This window comes from Cnephaeus nilssonii (genome assembly GCF_951640355.1).
Source record: "Cnephaeus nilssonii genome assembly, chromosome: 1".
Lineage (NCBI taxonomy): Eukaryota > Metazoa > Chordata > Mammalia > Chiroptera > Vespertilionidae > Cnephaeus > Cnephaeus nilssonii.
This window is the reverse complement of record NC_137072.1, coordinates 94,216,326-94,238,114: the sequence shown is the minus strand read 5'-3', so window position 1 is coordinate 94,238,114 and position 21,789 is coordinate 94,216,326. Positions and strand designations below refer to the sequence as shown.

The 21,789-nt window shown below is 43.4% G+C and overlaps 1 protein-coding gene across 1 annotated transcript in view; it reads left to right on the top strand.

The window, feature by feature from the left end:
• The window catches only part of KLB (klotho beta), a 37,429-nt gene extending 15,914 nt beyond the window's left edge, over positions 1-21,515 (top strand). The window contains exons 2-5 of the mRNA XM_079770053.1: positions 4,801-5,311; positions 8,102-8,370; positions 14,772-15,915; positions 19,610-21,515. Of these exons, the coding sequence (XP_079626179.1) occupies positions 4,801-5,311; positions 8,102-8,370; positions 14,772-15,915; positions 19,610-19,998 (2,313 nt within the window). The 3' untranslated portion in view covers positions 19,999-21,515. The remainder of the gene's footprint in view (positions 1-4,800; positions 5,312-8,101; positions 8,371-14,771; positions 15,916-19,609) is intronic.
• The last annotated feature ends 274 nt before the right edge of the window (positions 21,516-21,789 follow it).

The window sequence follows — 21,789 nt, the reverse complement described above, 5'->3', positions numbered from 1 at the left end:
CTTCAAAAATAAAATAAAATAAGGACAAACAGGTTAGTCATGAAACTCAAGGGGTAAAGGAGAGTTATTAAAACATTATTTATGACAGGAAAAGGGGAAGGAAGGGAGGGAGGGAGGCAGGGAGGAAGGAAGGAAGAAGGAATCATTTCTATTAACACTCTTCATCCCACACAGACTCCCACTGTTGTTTTCCACAGCAAGTTAATTTTCAGCCTGCTCTTTCAAAATACTTCAAATTTACATTCGTGTAGTTTGCACAGGATCTTCACATATATTACCTCATTCCATCTTCACCACAATTCTCTGGAGTGTTTATTTTTAGCTCAGTGTAATGGAGAAGGGAACTGAAGCTGCTGAATGGGAAATGCATTATCCAAGATCATAAAGCTCATTAGTCGCCGTGCCAGTACTGGAGGCTGGGTGTCCTGCTTTCAGACCCAGGCCCTGTTGCCTAGAGTGCCATGTAGGTGAGATGCACCTTTACATCATTCTTCATGACCATTTATCCCTAAAAAAGAGCAATCAATATTTCGAAGCAGGTGGTCAAAGAACACTCACACCAAAGGACAAATTGGCCGGAAAACAATTTGGAGATATGTAAGACAACCTTAAAAATGTTAGGTAGCCCTGACCGGTTTGGCTCAGTGGATAGAGCGTCGGCCTGCGGACTCAGGGGTCCCAGGTTCGATTCCAGTTGGGGGCATGTGCCTTGGTTGCGGGCACGTCCCTAGTGGGGAGTGTGCAGGATGCAGCTGGTCGATGTTTCTCTCTCATCGATGTTTCTAACTCTCTATCCCTCTCCCTTCCTCTCTGTAAAAAATAAAAATAAAAAATGTTAGGTAGTCAGTCTGGGATTAACAAAAGAAAATAACTCAAACAAATTAAAAGCTATATGCCAATCATTAGTTATTACAACATTATTTATGATAGAAAAGGGGAAAGAGAGGAAGAAGGGAGGGAGGGAGGGAAACAGGGCGGGAGGAAGGGAGGGAGGGGGGAGGGAGGGAGGGAGGGAAGGAAGGAGGAAAAGCTAATTTCTATCAAATGAGAGAGATGATTAAGTAATTGTATTTCATAAAATTGTTGAATTATTATACTGTTAAGAGAGTTATGAAGACTGAAAACAACATGCAATATGTTCAGTCATTTTGGCTGGGAAATATACTGGAAAAAGCTGGCAGGGAACACAGGAATAGGAAAACAGTTTGCTGTGATTGTGGAGTTTAAAGTACATTTTCTTTCATAGTTTTTACTTAATACTTTGTTAAATAGCTTTAACAATAAACAAGTCCACATGAAGATATTTCAGCCAAAATGTGACTAAAATTAGGCACCGATTTGGAAATTTAACTTTGGACAATTGACTGGAGGTAACTTAGTTACAGACACGTGTAATGTGCTAGGTGTACTCATCTGTCTTCAACCCACGCCCTCCAGGCACTCCCTTCCGCCAGTGTCCCGCCACGTCTCTGGACCTCTAGCCCCTTCATCTTGAGCTTCTAGAGTTGTGTCATATTCCTATCACCCACAGAACTGATCTGAGTCTGCAGGGGCATCAAAGAGAACTGCCGCGCTAGGCCAGCAGCTGCCTCTCAATGATATGAGGCCCTGATAGCTGACCACCCCCTGCCCCCCCCCCAAAAAAAAGCTGCTGACTTCCCCTTTAAGCTACTGAATTTAAAGAACAAAGGTTGAAGCTCCCTGAAATCAATCATTCCAAAGGTAGATGGCCTTGTACAGATAGAGGGTAACCTTGGAAAACCGCAGAAAGACTGTTGTGCAAGGTTGCACACTCTATCCACTGCACTCCCCTCCTAGCCCCCTTTTCGTTTTCCCAGTAGCCCTCCCTCCTTTATGAGCATCCGACCAGCGGACACACGTGGATATCTCTGTTCCATCAAGATTTATGTCAAACTCACTATCTCTGAGCCATACTTCTTACCTTGTTACTTGGCCAACAGGATCAAGTTATAGCTATAAGCACTCTCCAAAGGACCTCCCACATTCTCTACACAAGAATGGAGAGGCTGCCTGCAGCCCAGGGCAAAGATAACCCCAGATACCTTGATAGCCTATGCAAACAGCAGAAAGGTGGAAGAGGCACTGTGGAACACGAAGGTCACCTTGGGGCCTGATGAAACATGTATATACTAGGAGATATACAGATCCAGAAAACTTGTTTGGAAAGATGTTGCAAAGGTACATATCCGTTGTCTTCTATGCTGTCCTATTTCTCGTTAAAATGCTGATTCCACCAAGATTTTATCACAGCTTAGGTTATCTTTCATACCATCACTAAAATAGGCAGTAAAACACCTATTTTAAAGACGCGCCTCCCTCCCTTTCTTTTTCCTATTAGGACTGGTTCATCGCTGACTCCATCTCAGTGTCTGATGGCGTCATATTCGCGTGGCAGTGAGTTTCTGGCTCAGGATCTTACATGGGTGCTGAGCTTTATAGTTTGCACGTCAGAGGTGCATGACTGCCCTGGTCAAGTATCAAGGCATGAAGTGACTGATTAGAAAAGCAAGCAAGGAATTCTAGCAATGCATGACTGCTTTTGTTTCCAATCAGAAAAATATGCAGTTCTCAAGACTTTACTTCGTGATTCCAGGCTTTTCAGCCCTGACAGAGCAGCTGAGACCACTTAAGGTGGTGTCTGTCCCCAGGTCCCCTTGTGATTCCTTCCAGAAGCTGGAACCTCAGGCTGGAGGCAAGGGAGGAGGCTGCAGCTTGTACACTTCTCTGACGGGAGAGCATTCTTACAGATCCTTGGGGACATTTGGGTGCTAAATGGCTGCAGTGAAAACCAAGTAAGACCCTAACTGGTTTGGCTCAGTGGATAGAGCGTCGGCCTGAGGACTGAAGGGTCCCAGGTTCGATTCCAGTCAAGGGCATGTACCTTGGTTGCGGGCACATCCCCAGTAGAAGGTGTGCAGGAGGCAGCTGATCGATGTTTCTAACTCTCTATCCCTCTCCCTTCCTCTCTGTGGAAAATCAATAAAATATATATTTTTTTAAAAAGAAAACCAAGTAAGATCAGACAGACAGAGGTAATACCTCGAGATATCTACTTAAGAACATCTTCCCAGGAATGATTTCAATGAACTCTTCTTCCATCAAGCAACAAGGCACCAACTTTGAAATCCTCTCCCCACCCTAGCAGGATTTATGAAACACAATTGCTGTCCGCAGGGTCTATTAGGTTTGAGCCATTTGGCACATTTGATTGTTCTTGACTTACAGAGGCCCTTTCAGATAATTCAACCCAATACACAACGTCTCTAATGAGCAAAAGAAACGCCAAGGAACCAAGAAAAGCAGACTGTGAGTTAAAGGGAAGGGTGGGCACACTTGTTTTAGAAACAGCCAAACAGAGGAGAAATTGGGAGACCTGGGAAGAGGCAAGCAAGTCAAATGCTGAGGGAAAAGAGACATGGACACAGATAAAGGATGATTTTATGACTGGCCAGGGGTCCTTAATTGGAGTCCTTAATGTTTGCTCCTCCTTCTGTTAGAGCTCATGGCTCTTTAATGAACCTGCCTTTTTGCTTTAAATATTTTTTTCATTTAAGGCCTTATTTTATGCCATTTTATGTTTCTCTTTCACACGTTTCAGTCTTATTTTTTCAATAAGATTATTGGCTCCTGAGGGCAAGTTCCTGTTCCATTTATTTCAGCCTCTCAGGGCTGGCAAGACAGGCATTGAGTGACACGCGTACCTATTAAACAGACTGGAAACCAATCATGAGGCTCTGTCATAAGAGCTCAACTGGAAATGTAAACTCCAGGAGACTAATAATAATAACATCCTTTTTTTTTTTTTTTTGAGAGAGAGAGAGAGAAACATCAATTTGCAGTTCCACTTAGGCATTCATTAGTTGATTCTTGTATGTGCCCTTATCGGGGATCAAATCCACAACCTTGCCGTATCTCTAACTGAGCTACCTAGTCAAGGCAATTAACATTCATCTTTAGGCAGTAGCTCCTAAGCGCTACATATTTAATGCTGTGCTACAGATTTAATTCATATATTAGCTCTACATCTAACAACTTTACAAAGGGTATTATTATTATTGTTTCTAACTTCATTTTACAGATGAGGATAGTAACAGATTTCAGATAGGTTAAGTGACTTATCTAAGGCCACACATTAAACACCTGAACTTCAAGCCCCAGTGTGCTGACCTCGAGACCCACACACGGTCCCCTGGTTTTCTGCTTTATGCAGCGCCTGCCACGCTTTTATAATGATAGTAATAATAGCTAAGGCGTCTGTAGAAGTTACTCTGTGCCGGGCCCTGTTCTGAGGCCCTGCACGCACATTAATTCATTTAAGCCTCACAGCTAGCCTAGGAGGTGGCTCTATTATTATTCATTTACAGAATCTAGATCCCACATTATCCTGGACTTCTAAGTCAGGGCCAGAAGGAGATTCTGTGGGACAATGAAAGCTCACTACTCTGCGTCTTTTTATCTAAAGGAAGAAATCCTCTAATCCACATGGTATCTCACGTGCACCAGCCCCAGGAGGGCCCAGGAAGGGGGTCAGGGAGAAGAGACGTAAGATGGAGTTTGGACGAGGGCTCTCTGCCTGCCTCTCAGCCATCCTATAGGAGAGGCTTGGGCTGCAAGCCAGGGGAAGTGGGCAGAGCACAGATTTTGAGGCCATCGGGGTTTCCTGGCAGCTCGCCTCTGCACCACCCTACGCTTCATTCATTTAACCATGAAAGACCTTCTACCAACCACGTCAAACCCTTGTGAGAACAATAAAAGTTAATCATATTTTCTTCTTCTTAGGCTCACTCGAAAGTTTGGCATAACTACAACATAAATTTCCGCCCGCATCAGAAGGGGTGGTTATCGATCACACTGGGATCCCATTGGATTGAACCAAACAGACCAGAAAACACGATGGATGTACTCAAGTGCCAACAGTCCATGGTGTCTGTGCTCGGGTGGTTTGCCAACCCTATCCACGGGGACGGGGACTACCCAGAGCCGATGAGAAAGCAGCTGCTCTCCATTCTGCCCCTTTTCTCAGAAGCGGAGAAGAAGGAGGTGAGGGGCACAGCTGACTTCTTTGCCTTCTCCTTTGGGCCCAACAATTTCAAGCCCCAGAACACCATGGCTAAAATGGGACAAAATGTGTCGCTCAATTTGAGAGAAGTGCTGAACTGGATTAAGCTGGAATATGGCCACCCCCGGATCTTGATTACTGAGAATGGCTGGTTCACGGACAGTCATGTGAAAACAGAAGATACCACAGCCATCTACATGATGAAGAATTTCCTCAACCAGGTTCTTCAAGGTTGGTTGCACATTAGCTCAATTTTAAAAACATTTTTTAAAAATATTTATGCTATATATTTAAAGTTGCCTTTGGCCATGACTGGTTTGTCTCAGTGGGTAGAGCGTCAGCCTGAGGACTGAGAGGTCCCAGGTTCGATTCTGGTCAAACCTTGGTTGCGGGCACATCCCCAGTAGGGGGTGTGCAGGAGGCAGCTGGTCGGATGTTTCTCTCTCATCTATGTTTCTAGCTCTCTGTCCCTCTCCCTTCCTCTCTGTGAAAAATCAATAAAATATTAAAGTTGCCTTTGACTATATGATTATTGTTATCCCAGCTATTTTATTCTCCAGTGTTGAATTATTTTACAGTATTTTTTTCAGAGAGGAGGAGAAAGGGAGAGAAAGATAGAAACATCAATGATGAGAATCATTGATCGGCTGCCTCCTGCACACCCCCTACTGGGGATTGAGCCCACAACCCGGGCATGTGCCCTGACAGGGAATCGAACCATGACCTCCTGGTTCATAGGTTGATGCTCAACCACTGAGACATGCTGGCTGGGCGACAAAATTTTTTAATGTTATCTCATGTTCTTTTTTAGTGAAAGCTTGAGAACAAAATAATTTTAGACTGTAGATACATCATTAATTGGCAACAAGATGCTGTTTCATTCTATCAAAAAGGACATAATGCTGAGAAAGATGTCCAAAGTTTTTGTAACAGTAGAGCTTTAGTCTAAGATGCTGACGGCTTTCTTGGAATTGTGCTTTCACTCTATTACATGTCTAGATGATGAAAAATCTGAAGACAAAAGAATGAGCCACAAATGTCAAAGCTGAGTCATTTCTATTGATCCTGAGTATTTCTCTGACCCTCTCTTATCCCCTCATTCCTTTTCCATTACTCAAGTAGTGACATCTACAGGTGGCTGATTGAAATAATGGAGAGAATCATGATGGCTCTGTCAGAGCTGGGCTCCATTTCATGCAAATATAAAGGAATTCTCGGTAGATCCTTCTAAAACTCTGTTGCTCTGTTTAAAAGCCACACGTCTGGAGAAAAACCCCAGATTCTGTCGAAGAGAGTGCACCAGTGGGGTCCCTCAGCCTGGCCTGTGCCCTCTCGCAATCCGGGCTGAGGGACCCGGATTGTGAGTGAAATTATAAACATGACTTAATTTTACTTTGACCAATTTCATTTATTTCAAGACATATTTATTTTTCATATATTAACTACATGCACATATATTCTTACACTGTTTTAGCAAATCTGTTCACATTCACAAATCATCTACTTAACACATAAGGGCCATAATATTCTGAGTGATACACTCTCTTTACTTTCTAAGCCAAAAAGGTCTACATTTTAAATTTCTATTTAAGATAGTTACATGAAAAGGGCTAAAGAAACAAATATAAATTTTTACCTGGTAATCAACTAACTGGTCCTCAGGAAGAGCAAGAGCCTGCTGCCCCACCTGCAGGAAGGAGCAGCGTGGAACAGAGTGTGCCCAGCCACCAGCACGCGCATATGGGGCCTCCGGAGCAGAGGGCCTGTGCCCAACGCCATGCCCGTGGGCAGAAGGCTGTCATTTCCCAGGCATTACTATTCCACCTCTCCTCAGTGCCCTACAATACCAACGGGGTTAGGACCAGGGCCTGATAAAATGTATTTATTTCAAACATCAGTGATCTCCAAGAAATCTCTTGGTCAGGATGTTCTGCCTTTTAGGAAAAGGGTGTCAGTGATAAAACCCAAAAAATGCACCCTAGCCAGTTTGGCTCAGTGGTTAGATCATCGGCCCACAGTAAAGGGTCCTGGGTTTGATTCTGGTCAAGGGCACGTACCTCGGTTGCAGGCTCGATCCCTGGCCCTGGGTGACGACCAATCGATGTGAGACACGTTGATGTTTCTCCCTCTCTCTGTCTCTCCCCCTCCCTTCCACTCTCTCTAAAAATCAATGGAAAAATATGCTCGGATGAGGATTAACAACAACAACAAAAATCAAAAGTGCAGGAGTGAGGCATTTCTCTGAGAGAAATGGAAGCTTTTAGTAAAAGAAAAAAAGGTTCCTGATTGATTTTGAGTCTTTGTTGCTTTTATGGCTGCTGTTGATTGTCATATCTCAGGTTTACCCAATTCCTAAAAGTCACTGAATCAGCATTGTAAAGTTAGAAAGACCCTGAGAGATCATCTTTTCCAAACTTTTCTGTTTACACATGAGGAAACTAAAGTCAAGAAACTTGCCCAACAGCACCCTCCCTTCCCCTGCCCCTCGGCCCAGTGCGTGCTTGTTCTCTTACATCACTGCACGACTTTCCCCTCCTTATATTTACATCCACTTATGCTCATTATCAAAGCTAATTTTTCAGTCTCTGAAGGACAGTTTCATAGAAGATAGTTTGTCCACAAACGGGAACCAACCCAAGCTTGAAATGAGAAACTCTTGGTCATAAGCAGACATTTGTCCCAACGAGTTCTGGGAATTGCCATGCCCTCTGACACAGATCTGCACACGGAGTCTCAGGAAAACGTTCAGTTTGATGCTTTGACTGTGTGGTTCACTTGCTGGGGGAGGACCATCCTGGATGGAAAAAAGTAAGTGCTGCTTTTCAAGGATAAACATGAATTTTCTATTTGATCTAATGGGCCTACAAATTGGGCAAAAGGTTGGTTTCACAACACGCTGTCCCCCTGGCCTGCTGTTAGTGAAGCTATAAACATGAACGAGTGTGTTTAGGCCTCCAAACATCTCTGATTTCTCTCTCTCTCTCTCTCTCTCTCTCTCTCTCTCTCTCTCTCTCTCTGCAGCAATAAGGTTTGATGAAATACGAGTGTTTGGATACACTGCCTGGTCTCTCCTGGATGGCTTTGAATGGCAGGATGGCTACACCACTCGTCGAGGATTATTCTATGTGGATTTTAATAGTAAACAAAAGGAAAGAAAGCCCAAGTCTTCAGCACATTACTATAAACAGATCATACGAGAAAATGGTTTCGCTCTAAAAGAGTCCACATCCGATGTGCAGGGTGAGTTTCCCTGCGACTTCTCCTGGGGTGTCACTGAGTCTGTCCTCAAGGTAAGTGGCTACTTCACTGTAAGGTGGGAAAAAATTTTATAGGCTTTTGTTTTGCCAAAAGCAAATTACTAAGTGGCCCTTTATTTAAGTCATCCCTGCTATTTGATAGATTTAGGTAATTTGCCTTATGAGGTCTCTATATCCCAGAGGGGCCTCCCCACACGTCTCATTCCTCACCTTCTTCAAATATTTACTCAAATGTCACATTCTCAAAAAGGCTTCCTTCCACCCCAAAAAATCATAGCCCCATTACTATCACCTCTCATCCCACTTTCCTGCTTTATTTTTTTCATATAGCACTCATCACTCCCTAACATATTATGGACTTTACACATTTTCTCCTTCTCCAGGTTATATTTATTGAAATATAAGTGATATAACAACATTGTGTAAGTATAAAATATACAGCTTTTGTTGATTTGATACATTTATATATCACAAAATCATTACCACCTCCACACCATCACACAAGTACCATTTCTTTTCATGGTAAGAGCCCTTCAGATATACCCTCTGCCAGGACGGTGTGGCTCAATGGCTCAGCATTGACCCACGAACCAAGAGGTCACCGGTTCAATTCCTGCTCAGGGCACATGCCTGGGTTGCGGGCTCGATTCCCAGCATGGGGCGTGCAGGAGGCAGCCGATCGATGATGTTTCTCTCTCATTGTTTCTATTTCTCTATCCCTCTCCCTTCCTCTCTCTCTAAAAATCAATAAAAACATTTTTTTTAAAAAATCACACTCTCTTAGCAACTTTCAAGTATATAACACAGTATTATGATATGAACTATAGTCACCATGCTATACCTGTTAATCTTATAACTGGAAGTGTGTACCCTTTGACAAATATCTTCCCACTTCCCCCCCGCCCCCCCACTCCCAGCCCCTGGTAATCATGTCACATATTCTCCTTATTTATCACCAGTCTTCCCCACTAGAATGCAAACTTTCTCCACACGAGGGGGGAGATGTTTGAGGCTTTGCTGCCAGCTGTATGCATAGAGAAGCTCAGGCTCAATACATAGTGAATGAATAAGGTCAACTTGTATTGTTGTTAATCCTCACCCAAGGATATTTTCCCATTGATCTTTCAGAGAGAGTGGAAGAGAGAGAAACATCAATGTGAGAGAAACACATAGATGGGTTGCATCCTGCACGAGCCCTGACTAGGGCCCTGGCTGGGAAGGAGCCTGCAATCCAGGTCAATGCCCTTGACTGAAATCAAACCCGGGACCCTTTGGTCCGCAGACCAACGCTCTATCCACTGAGCCAAACCGCTAGACCAGTGGTTGGCAAACTCATTAGTCAACAGAGCCAAGTTATCAACAGTAATACGATTGAAATTTCTGAGAGCCACATTTTTTAAACTTAAACTTCTTTTAACACCACTTCTTCAAAATAGACTCGCCCAGGCCGTGGTATTTTGTGGAAGAGCCACACTCAAGGGGCCAAAGAGCCGCATGTGGCTCGCGAGCCGCAGTTTGCCGACCATGGCGCTAGGGCAAAGTCAACTTTTAGAGGCAGGTAAGACCTTAGGGACCCCCTGTTCCAGATCCTTCATTTTATGAATGAGGAAAGTGAGATATATCAATTAATAACTGATACCGAAGTGACTTGCCCAAGGTAACACAAACAGTGGCAGAACTCTAACAGGCCACCCTCAAGCCCCCAGAGGCAGAGTGCTTTTTCCAAAATAACAACAACCATTTTTAAGCCCTTATTATGTGCCAAGCATTTACCTAGATGTATGCAACTTGTCTTTAGCTAATCTTAAACCCCTCATTTTATAGGCAAGGAAACTGAAGTTTAGGGAAGTTATGTAATTTGTCCAGGTTCCCCAGATCTGTCTCCTGACCACTATAAGACCTCACAGTACCACACTATTGCCTGTATTCTAGAAGCAAATGGAAAGACAACAAGATGTACAAAGATGGGGCCAGACAAAAGGGCTCAAACCATAAGTAGGCAGTGTTCACAGGTTATGAATCTCAAACCCTGTCAATATTTAAACAAGACTTTAGTAAAAGCTCTGAAGTGATAAAAGGAGAAACATACGTAGAACCACACAGACACAGTGACTCACCTTCAGCTCGGGTGCCCTACAGAGCCACCTACTTACCCTGTTCCTGTTTCGTCCTCCACACAGCAGTCAGACAGCCACCTCTTCCCTGCCACTTCAAGTGGGTTTATATTTTTCAAAATTCCAGGCCTAGCGAAGAGAGATCCAAAAGAGACAGGAGTTCCTGCCTGTACATGACCCAACCTGCAATTTCCTCCTTCCCTGTCTGAAGACCTCCATCTGTTTCACATTGATTGGTGACGTGAATGCCCCATTCTAAAGACCCTATTCCTAGTCTCAAGAGCTGATCACTTGGGTCAGGGGAAAGTAATTCTGCAATCAACTAGGTCTGGGTTTCATGCTCACACCTGCAGCCCAGCAAGAAGTCAGTTCTCTTTGAATTTGAACTAAGAGTGGAAGTTGAATCGTTTGCCAAGAAAAATTAGGATGCTTTCTGACATTTCAGCCAGAGGATGTATGAATAGATGCTGTGTTGGCAAAAACTAGATGTCTCTATAGGAAGACTGACAGAATGAAAGTATCACTTTAAGAATATTATTGTGCCACATGTGACAAAATGAATGGACCTAGAGGGTATTGTGCTAAAGCAGTGGTCGGCAAACTCATTAGTCAACAGAGCCAAATATCAACAGTACAACGAGTGAAATTTCTTTTGAGAGCCAAATTTTTTAAACTTAAACTTCTTCTAACACCACTTCTTCAAAATAGACTCGCCCAGGCCGTGGCATTTTGTGGAAGAGCCACACTCAAGGGGCCAAAGAGCCACATGTGGCTCGCAAGCCGCAGTTTGCCGACCACGGTGCTAAATGAAGTAAATCAGAGAAAGACAAATACTGTATCATTTCATTTATATGTGGAATCTAAAAGACTAAACAAATGAACAAACAAAAACCAGACAGACTCATAGAGAGTACAAACTGATAGTTGCCAGAGGGTTGGGAAATGGAGAGATTGGCAAAAAGGTGAAGGGGATTGAGAGGTACAAACTTAGTTATAAATAAGTCACGAGGCTACAATGTACAGCATAGGAAATACAGCCAACAATGTCACAATAACTTTGTATGGTGACAAATGGTTACTAGATTTTTCGTGGTGATCACTTCGTAAGGTATGCAAATGTCAAATCACTATGTTGTACACCTGAAACATCATATTGTGTCAACTGCACTTGAATTTAAAAAAGCTTTACATCCCAAAATGAAAATATATTACTATGCCTACTCCCACATATCCCCACCTTATACCCCCTCACCCCACCTCTTAGCATTCTTTCCTCCTCCAATGTTTTGTTTTGAGAAATTTCAAACTAGTACAATAAACACACATATTCCCCTCATCAAGACAAATCGACTGTTAACATGTGGCCACATTTACTTTCTCTCTCTCTCTCTCTCATTATAATATTATCAAACCAGAAAATTTAGTATTGACTCAATATCATTTAATGTACAATCCATATTCAAATTTTCCTAAATGTTCCAAAAATGTCCTTTATAGATTTTTTTTAAATTGATGACAAACAAGGATAACACATTAGCTTTCATGTATCTTTAGCCTCTTTTAATTCAGAGTAATCCCCCCAAACTCACAGCATTGACTATTTTGAAGAGTCCAGGCCAGTTGCTTATAGAATGTCTCATGGATTTCTGATTGTTTCTTTATTAGGTTCAGTTAACCATTTCTGGACATAATAGTACATAGACGATGCGTATCACATCAGAGGGTACATGATGTCAGCTTGTTTCATTACTAAAGATGTTAGTTGAAGTAGTCATCACCAGATTTCTTGGTTAAGGTGGCATTTGCCAGATCTCTTCATTGAAAAGTATATTTTCCATTTGTAATTAAAAAGTAATCTGATGGTGATACTTTGAGACTGTATAAATATCCTATTCCCCAATAGCATTTTACCCAATGGTCTTAATACTGATTCATGAATCTTGCCTGAATTATACTTTGTAAATTGCAAAATGGTGAATTTATCTTGTTTGTTTTTATTTATTGATTTTAGAGAGAGAAACATCGATTTATTGTCCCACGTATTTATACATTTGTTGGTTGATTCTTGTATGTGCCCTGACCTGAGATTGAACCCACAACTCTGGCATATTGGGACAATGCTCTAACCAACTGAGCTACCTGGCCAGGGCCAAAATGGCAAACTTCTAATTAGATTATTCCGTCTACATTTATTATGTGTGTGTGTTTTTTAATTCAGTGTGTTATAACACATTGTTGTCATTGTTTCATTATTCCTTTTGATGGTCAAATTATCTCAAATTTGGCCAATGGGACTCCTTTAAGCTGCTCCTGTCTTTTTGACATTTCCTTTTCTCTTCAGCACTTCCTTATTTTTCTGGCACAAGATGTACCAGCATCACCTCATTCTCTTCCTGCCCCAGGCCTGGAAAAAGCCATATTCCGCCAAAGCTCAGGATCCTTTCAGTGGGGAATAATTTAGAATCAAGCTCTGGGAGCTAGGGTTGAGATCAAGGTGCATTATCTTTAACTAGATCTGTTAGCAGATTAATCACACACCACTTGCTAAGACTAATGCTTTCTGGAGGTTTTTAAAAGTAAGACATTTTCATTTAATATTGCCTTACCGTATGGCAAGATTGCCCTTTGTAAACACCCTTTCATTACCAGGATGCTCTGATGTTTCAAGACACTGAAACTGGCCATCTAGGCTAGGAGGATTTTACTCAAATAATTATATACAGATTTAACTTCATGCTCACCTGATCAGTGTTCTCTCAGTTTAATGTTCTAGATAACTGGTTGACAGATGGCAAGTGAGCAGTGATATGGTTTCGTAATTAGACTATGAAAAATGACACATGAGAAAACAATTAGAGGGAAAATATTTACCAAAGGTTAATTATCATTTTTTCCAGGTGCACTTAAATTCAGCCATGGGGAGAAAAGTACTTTAAAACAAGAACTTAAAACAAGTCATTAAAAAAAAAAATAAAAACACAACTTTTACTTTCTCTTATTAATCTTGAATTTGGAAATGTTTTTTTCTTAAGCCCTCTTCTGTTATAATTTAGCCTAACAGGCAATTATTGCAACCAGGGAAAACTAAACCCAAGTCATGTCTAGTTTATGTTTGTACAGTGCTTTAGAGTTGACAGAGCACTTTCCCAGAGTCACTGACTCCTCACAGCACACCTGTAAGGTGAGTGAGATTGAGCGGTCATTATACAGGGTGGCCAAGCCTGAGTTTCAAAGAGAGTCCAGGGCTATCTCCTTGGGAGGAGTAGGGAACGAGACACCCTCAGACCAAAGAGTCAACTTGGGAGTTTCTGGGGAGTATTTTACTGTCCTTTCTGCTCGTATCCAAGTACCTCGCTTAAAGAGGGTTTTCAGTATTCTCCTGGTGGATGAGTAAATGCTATGTTTTCACAGGCACATGGGTGGGGAGAACATAATGATGCACATGCGATGATATCATTTGACTTTTCAAATAGAAGAGGGTGTTAGAGATTTGCATTCAGCAAATGCAAGGGGTCATTCTCTACCCCAGTGGTTCTCAACCTTCCTAATGCTGCGACCCTTTAATACAGCTCCTCATGTTGTGGTGACCCCCAACCATAAAATTATTTTCATTGCTACTTCATAATTGTAATTTTGCTACTGTTATGAATCATAATGTAAATATCTGATATGCAGGATGTCTTAGGCGACCCCTGTGAAAGGGTCGTTCAACCCCCAAAGGGGTCGCGACCCACAGGTTGAGAACCGCTACTCTACCCCATCACACAGGCTTCTTTTAGGAACTTTGGCTGGGATCAACTAGCCTCCTCTAACCCAAAGTGCTGACCTCAGCGAAATCCTCTACACTGGAATTTTAACTTTGCTTCCATTTATGGCAGCGTTTAAAGGGTCCATCTTTCATGATTCTTTTCAACTGAGAGTACCAAGCCAATATCCTGATGCATTTGAATGAAATCACATGAGACCCCATCATCTGACCTGGGTTTCTAGGACAAATTAACTGGGAAACAGCCTCTCAGGGTTTTCTGTAAAACAGCTTTTTTTCCAAGCTAAGCCCTCCTAGGTGTGGTTCCTTCCTTAAGTCTTCTGGTCTCCCTAGGAAATTTCAAGGGCTAGAAGAGAGGATCATCCATCAGGCCTCTTCCATGGCCTCACCAGAACAGCTGGAACACACAGGTCATTACAAAGGACATACGCATCATGTATCTTCTCTATTGTCAGTGAGAGGCACAATAAGGCCCTTCTCCCTCTCAGATGATGCATGCTGACAGCCTGTCCACGGGGGTGTACCTGACCTGAATATGCTTGTTTTTTTCACAGCCCGAGCTGGTGGCTTCCTCCCCACAGTTCACCGATCCTCACCTGTATGTGTGGAATGTGACAGGCAACAGACTGTTGCACCAAGTGGAAGGAGTGAAGCTGAAAACACGGCCAGGCCAATGCACAGACTTTGTCAGCATCAAAAGACAGGTTGAGATGTTGGCAAGGATGAAAGTCACCTCCTACCGGTTTGCTCTGGACTGGCCCTCCGTCCTTCCCACGGGCAACGTGTCCACAGTGAACCGACAAGCTCTGAGGTACTACAGGTGTGTGGTCAGCGAGGGCCTGAAGCTCAACATCGCCCCCATGGTCACCTTGTACTACCCGACCCACGCCCACCTCGGCCTCCCCACGCCGCTGCTGCAGAGCGGGGGGTGGCTGAACCCATCGACGGCCCAGGCCTTCCAGGATTACGCCGGGCTGTGCTTCCAGGAGCTGGGGGACCTGGTGAAGCTCTGGATCACCATCAACGAGCCCAACCGACTGAGTGACATCTACAACCGCACTAGTAACGACACCTACAGGGCAGCCCACCACCTGCTGATCGCCCACGCCCTGGCCTGGCACCTCTACGACCGGCAGTACCGGCCGGCGCAGCGCGGGTCGGTCTCTCTGTCTCTGCATGCGGACTGGGCGGAACCCGCCAACCCCTACGCGGACTCGCACCGGCGGGCGGCGGAGCGCTTCCTCCAGTTCGAGATCGCCTGGTTCGCGGAACCCCTCTTCAAGACCGGGGACTACCCGGTGGCCATGAGGGAGCACATCGCCTTCAAGAACCGGCAAGGGCTCTCGCGCTCCGCGCTGCCTCGGTTCACTGAGGAGGAGAGGCGGCTGGTCCGGGGCGCTGCCGACTTCTACGCCCTGAACCACTTCACCACCCGGTTCGTGATGCACGCGCGCCAGAACGGCAGCCACTACGACGCGGACAGGGACGTCCAGTTCCTGCAAGACATCACCTGCCTGAGCTCCCCCACCCGCCTGGCCGTCCTGCCCTGGGGGGAGCGGAAGGTGCTGAGCTGGATCCGCAGGAACTACGGGGACCTGGATGTCTACGTCACGGCCAGTGGCATTGATGACCCAGCTCTGGAAAAGGACGAGCTCCGCCAGTACTACTTAGAGAAATACGTTCGGGAGGCCCGGCAAGGTGAGGTTCGCGGGCCATCTCAGACACAGCGAAGTGTGTCGTTCCCAGCTCCTGGGAACGGAGGAGGAGGGGAGCCCTGGCCGGTGGGCTCCATGGTTAGAGTGACAGCCCCACGCACCGAATGGCCGCAGGTTCTATTCCCTGTTGGGCACATGCGGGAGGCAACCAGTCCGGAGGCAGCCGGTCTTTGTCTCTCTAAAACCGATGTTTCTCTCTCTCCCCCTTCTTCCTTCCCTCCCACTCTCTCTGTAAAACAATGGGAAAAATAAATGTCCTCTGGTGATGATTACCAAAACTAAAAGCGGAGAGTAGGCTCCTTAGTGACAGTGTTAGCTCATTATGGAAAATTTGGCAAGTATAGAAAAGTATTTTTTTTAAAAATAATCACCTGAAATCCCATTCCCCAAAACAAGCACCTAGACTTGTGCTTGCTAGACATTTTTAATACAACTGAGCTCATGCTGTAATGCAATCTTGTACCCAACTTTTTCATATCACATTATAAATGTGTTCCTTGTTAACATTATCTTAATGGCTCATGTATAGGAGAAATGGGTACCCAGCCCTGAGGGCTTACGTCTTGGCCCCTGAAGGAATACACCCCACCCCCATTGCCAATTTTAGACCTAATTTAGTACAAACTATGGAAGCAGACCTTCACCTCCCACACAACACCCATAAAGCAATACTAGGACTGGTATTGCATTTGAAAGCAGAAAGTCAGGAGATCCAGAATAAGAGAAAATACCTTTATTTACAATACTGGGTATTTTAATTTTTCCTTTTTAAGGAAAAAGTTGCATTATTTTTCTGGGGCATACATGAGAAAATTAGTGTTATGGTCAAATTCCTGAGACACTAGCCAATAAACGTTGTGAATCTACAAAAAAAAAAGTGGAGATGGTGAGAAGTGGATATATATTTTTAAAAATATTTTAATATGTTTTTATTGATTTCACAGAGATGAAGGGAGAGGGAGAGACAGAAATATCAATGATAAGAGAATCATCAATTGGGATGCCTCCTGCACACTTCTTACTGGAGGGATTGAGCCTACAACCCAGGCATGTGCCCTGAACTGTGACCTCCTGGTCATGGATTGACACTAAACCACTGAGCCACACTGGCTGGGCAAAGTGGGTATATTTTTAAGGTAAAGTCAACAGGATTGCATGTGAGAAAAGAGTGAAAAATGATTCCAAGGTTTTGGCTTGAGTAATTAAAAGAATGAAGTAGCCCAGCTGGCATGGCTCAGTGGTTAAGTGTCGACCTATGAACCAGGAGGTCACGGTTCAATTCCTGGTCAGGGCACATGCCCAGGTTGCAGGCTTGATCCCCAGTGTGGGGCATGCAGGAGGCAGCCGATAAATGATTCTCCCTCCTTCTCCCTTCCTCTCTATAATCAATACAAATATATTGGGGGGGGGGGGAGGATGAAGTGGCCATTTATTAGGTTAGAGGAGACTAGTAGGCACATTTTTGGAAATGAATTGATGTTGCACAGTTTGAGATGTCTATTATAGACATCCAATTAGAGATTCAAGTAGGCTAAAAGGTGTAAGTCTCAGGTTCAGAGGAGAGGTCTAGGCTGAGATACATATTTGGGAGCCAAGAAAAAAATGGATGGTATTTTTAAAAATAGGTCTCATTGAAATCACTAAGGGAGCAAGGATAGAAAAGGAGGGTCTGAGTTCTGGGACACTTCAGTATTCAGAGGTCAGAGATGAGAAATCAGCAAAAATCAATGAAGAGGACGTACTGCTGTAAAAGATAACCAACAACCTATTTATATGGAAACTAGAGGCCCAGTGCACGAATTCGTGCACAGGTGGGTTCCGGGCCTGTCATGGGGAGGAGGAGACGGCGGGAGGTTGGCCAGCCAGTCCACCCTGATTGGGGCCGATCAGGGCTGGCTGGGGGGAGGGGCCGCAGGTGATTGGCTGGTGGGCCCGGCCCCCAATTGGTGTGTGTGTGTGGGATGATCAGGGGCAGAGCTGGCTTGGGGGAGGAGCTGGCCCCGCCCCCAAATGGGGGGGCCAATTGGGGACCAGTGGCCTGGGGGAGGGGTCATGGGTGGTTGGCCGGTCAGCCCTGCCCTGATCAAGGTGGTGGGGGCCCATCTGGTGGGGGCTGATTGGGGGTAGGGCCAGCTGCGGGGAAGGGCTGGGGGGTGATTGGGGTGGAGCAGGCCCATTGGGGGCGGGGCTGGCCAGAGGGAGGGGCCCCGGGAGGTTGGCCAGCTGGCCCCATCCCAGATTGGGCCAGTTCACTGGCTGCAGTGGGCGTCATAGTGACTGGTCATTCCGGTCACTGGCTTTTTATATATATAGATGATCCAGTAGTGAAGGAAGATACATGAGAAAACAGATGGAGTAATGTTCTTGAGTAGGCAAGAGAAAATAAACTTCAAGTGTAAGTGGAGGAATCAGCCTCCTCCAAGAGCAGACAAGTCAACCAGAGTAACAAGAAGGCAGAATATATGTGTGCAGATGCCAGTAGGTAGATATTTTTGGAAGATTGAAGAAGTTCCCTGAGCACTTCAGTTTTTCAGTGAAGTAGGAAGGTCATTACTTCAAAGCAAGAATGACAGAGGACCCTTAGCTAGTTTGGCTCAGTGGATAGAACGTTGACCTGAGGACTGAGGGTCCCGGGTTTGATTCCGGTCAAGGGCACATACCCAGGTTGCAGGCACAATCCAGTCAGGGCACATGTGGGAGGCAACCAGTTGACGTGTCTCTCCCCCTCCCTTCCACTCTAAAACTCAATGGAAAAATATTCTCAAGTGAAAATTAGCAACAAAAAAATAACTCCCCCATAAAACTATTAAAAAAAAAAAAGACAGAGTGAGTGACTAGGGGAAACCAAGTGTGGTTATAGGGCAACACTAAGGGCACATTTGAGGTTTGGAATCAGGCCAAACAGGTACGATTTTTTCCCTATGAACAAGTGATAGTTAAGTCCTTCATGGCATCAACTCTCAGATTTGCTTTTCCCTCCAGCTGTGTTTGTGTCATTTATAAATCAAAGTTTTACTTCAAATTTCTTTTTTAAACTTAACTGTATATATTTTCACCACCTTTGTATCAATTACAAACGAATATAAAAGTCCTTTAGCATGGCCCATGTGATTTAGCGGTTGAGCGTCAACCCAGGAACCAAAGGTCACTGGTTCTATTCCCAGTCAGGGCACATGCCCAGGTTGCTAGTTTGATCCCCAGGAGGGTGTGTGCAGGAGGCAGCCAATCAATGATGCTCCTCTCACCGAGACTGGTTTGGCTCAGTGGATAGAGTGTCGGCCTGCGGACTCAAGGGTCCCAGGTTCGATTCCAGTAAAGGGCATGTACCTTGGTTGCGGGCACATCCCCAGTGGGGGGTGTGCAGGAGGCAGCTGATTGATGTTTCTCTCTCATCAATGTTTCTCTCTGTCCCTCTCTCTTCCTCTCTGTAAAAAATCAATAAAATATATATTAAAAAAAAAATGATGCTCCTCTCTAATCAATGTTTCTCTCTCTCTATCCTTCTCCCTTCCTCTCTCTCTAAAATAACATTTTTTAAAAACACCTTTAATAAAAAATCACCCTTTTTTATGGGCATGGGTTTACCTTGTTTCAATGAAAACTAAATTCTTATTCAAAGGTGTGTTATAGTCCATTTATGGTTAATAATGTTCATTTCTGATATTTTTCTTTTTCAGCATACCTGGTTGATAAAGTCAAAATCAAAGGCTACTATGCATTCAAACTGACTGAAGAAAAACTTAAACCCAGATTTGGATTCTTCACATCTGACTTAAAAGCTAAATCGTCAGTTCAGTTTTACAACAAACTGATCAGCAACGGTGGCTTCCCTTCTGAGAACAATAGTCCTAGATGCAGTCAGACTCAAAGAAACACAGAGTGCACTGTCTGCTTATTTCTTGTGCAGAAGAAGCCACTGATATTCTTTGGTTGTTGCTTCTTCTCTACCCTGGTTCTACTTTTATCAATCACCTTTTTTCATAAGCGAAAGAGAAGAAAATTTTGGAAAGCAAAGAACTTACAACACATACCATTAAAAAAAGGCCACAAGAAAGTTCTTAGCTAAACTGATCCTACTTCTGCCTGCATGATAGAAAGCTTAAAAATTCACTCCAGTTCCATGTACTCATAACTTACAGAAGATATACCTATATTGTAACGAAGAAAATTTGAGATATTAGTGGTAGTCAAGATGATGACAATCGATCTCTCTTCTGTGTTTCAAATGTATTTTCCTTTAGGTGTCTTAATGTCAGTGAATTCAGTTCTTGGATCTGAAGATAAAGGCTTTGCCTAGACCAGCAATTATCATCCTTTTTCATCTCATGGCACACATAAACCAATTATTAAAATTCTGCAGCATACCAAAAAAATTATTTTTGCTGATCTGACAAAAAAAAAATGTAATTCTGATTCATTCACACTGGATAGCTATTGTGCTGGCTGTTGTCATTTTTTTTTGGCAATCTAAAGGAAAAGAGGTCAGTGCCCCTAAATAGTAAGGTATTGCATGTTTTAAAAATTCTTGCAGCACACCAGTTAAAAATCACTGACCTAGACAATAAGCTATGAGGATTATCTGATACATTGTTTCAATGATGTTTTCCATCATTCTTCTTTTATAAATACCAAGCTACTTATCATAAAAAAATTACTTTGAAAAAGTGCAACTTTGTTTTGTTAGACTCCATAGCAGAGATTTAAAACTCAACACTGGATGATCGGTGATATATTCTGTCACTTCTAACAAGGTGCTTTGCCCTTTATGACAGGGTGGTTCTCAAATGGAAAGAAAAAACACAATAGGGTAGTGCTGTCTATAGCCAGTTACAGTATACTCTTAAGCACATCCCTTAGTTTTCCTCAATAGAAATACAAAGTATTTAATTTTGTGAGTTCTCTCCTTTTATTAAATGATTTTTAAAAAAATAACATGTTAACCTCCATTAACTTGTCTCATGAAAAGATTGGAATACTAAGATGAAGGACAGCAAGACCCAAAATGCCTATGAAGATAGAGAAGTCACCCAACCTCACAGTATAGCAACTCTCTTTAGACAAATTGACATTCCTCCTCACATGATTTTTGTGGTAACAAAATCATATCTAGCATACTTAGGAAATGTGTGACTAGCTCTCCCCTGAGGAGCTTCACTCTTCAGACACCACATGCATGGACCTCTCAAGGTGTAGAATGCAGCCACATCTGGACCTAGCAACTGTGACTCTTTTGATGCAATTCAGAATGAGGAGCCTGAATGAGTTACAACTTTTTACATTGCAGCTGGATTTAGTGAATTCTTAAGTCTAAACTGGAGTTTTAACTTTCTTAATTCTGTGCTTATTTGTTCAGTGTATTCTAATTATTGGAGAAATAAATCTTGCATGTAAACCCAATTATGCCCATTTTCTTTCTTTATGTTAGTCAACATTTAAATAACCACAGCAGCTAGTTACTAGCCATCCTTTCCAGAAATTCAGATTTTCTTATTTTACCAAGGTACATGCCCTTGACTGGAATCGAACTTGAGACCCTTCAGTCCGCAGGTCGACGCTCTATCCACTGAGCCAAACCGGTTAGGGCCAGATTTTCTTAAGTCAAAGGGAAATTCTTCAATTCAAAAAGGCCTGGTAGGAATATAACCTAAATTAAGGCAATTGTAATTGTTTTCCAGGTCCTCCTCTATCAGAAGCCAAATTATGTATATGACATTCTAATTGACAATAAAGAGTAAGTTTCAAAGATACTATAAAGAGGTAACAATTGATCAAGTAAATGCCAAAGGAATGAGAAATCAGTTTGCTCTTTGATTGGCCAAATTCAAATAGTAAGTTTTGGCTATTGCTTTTTGTCTAT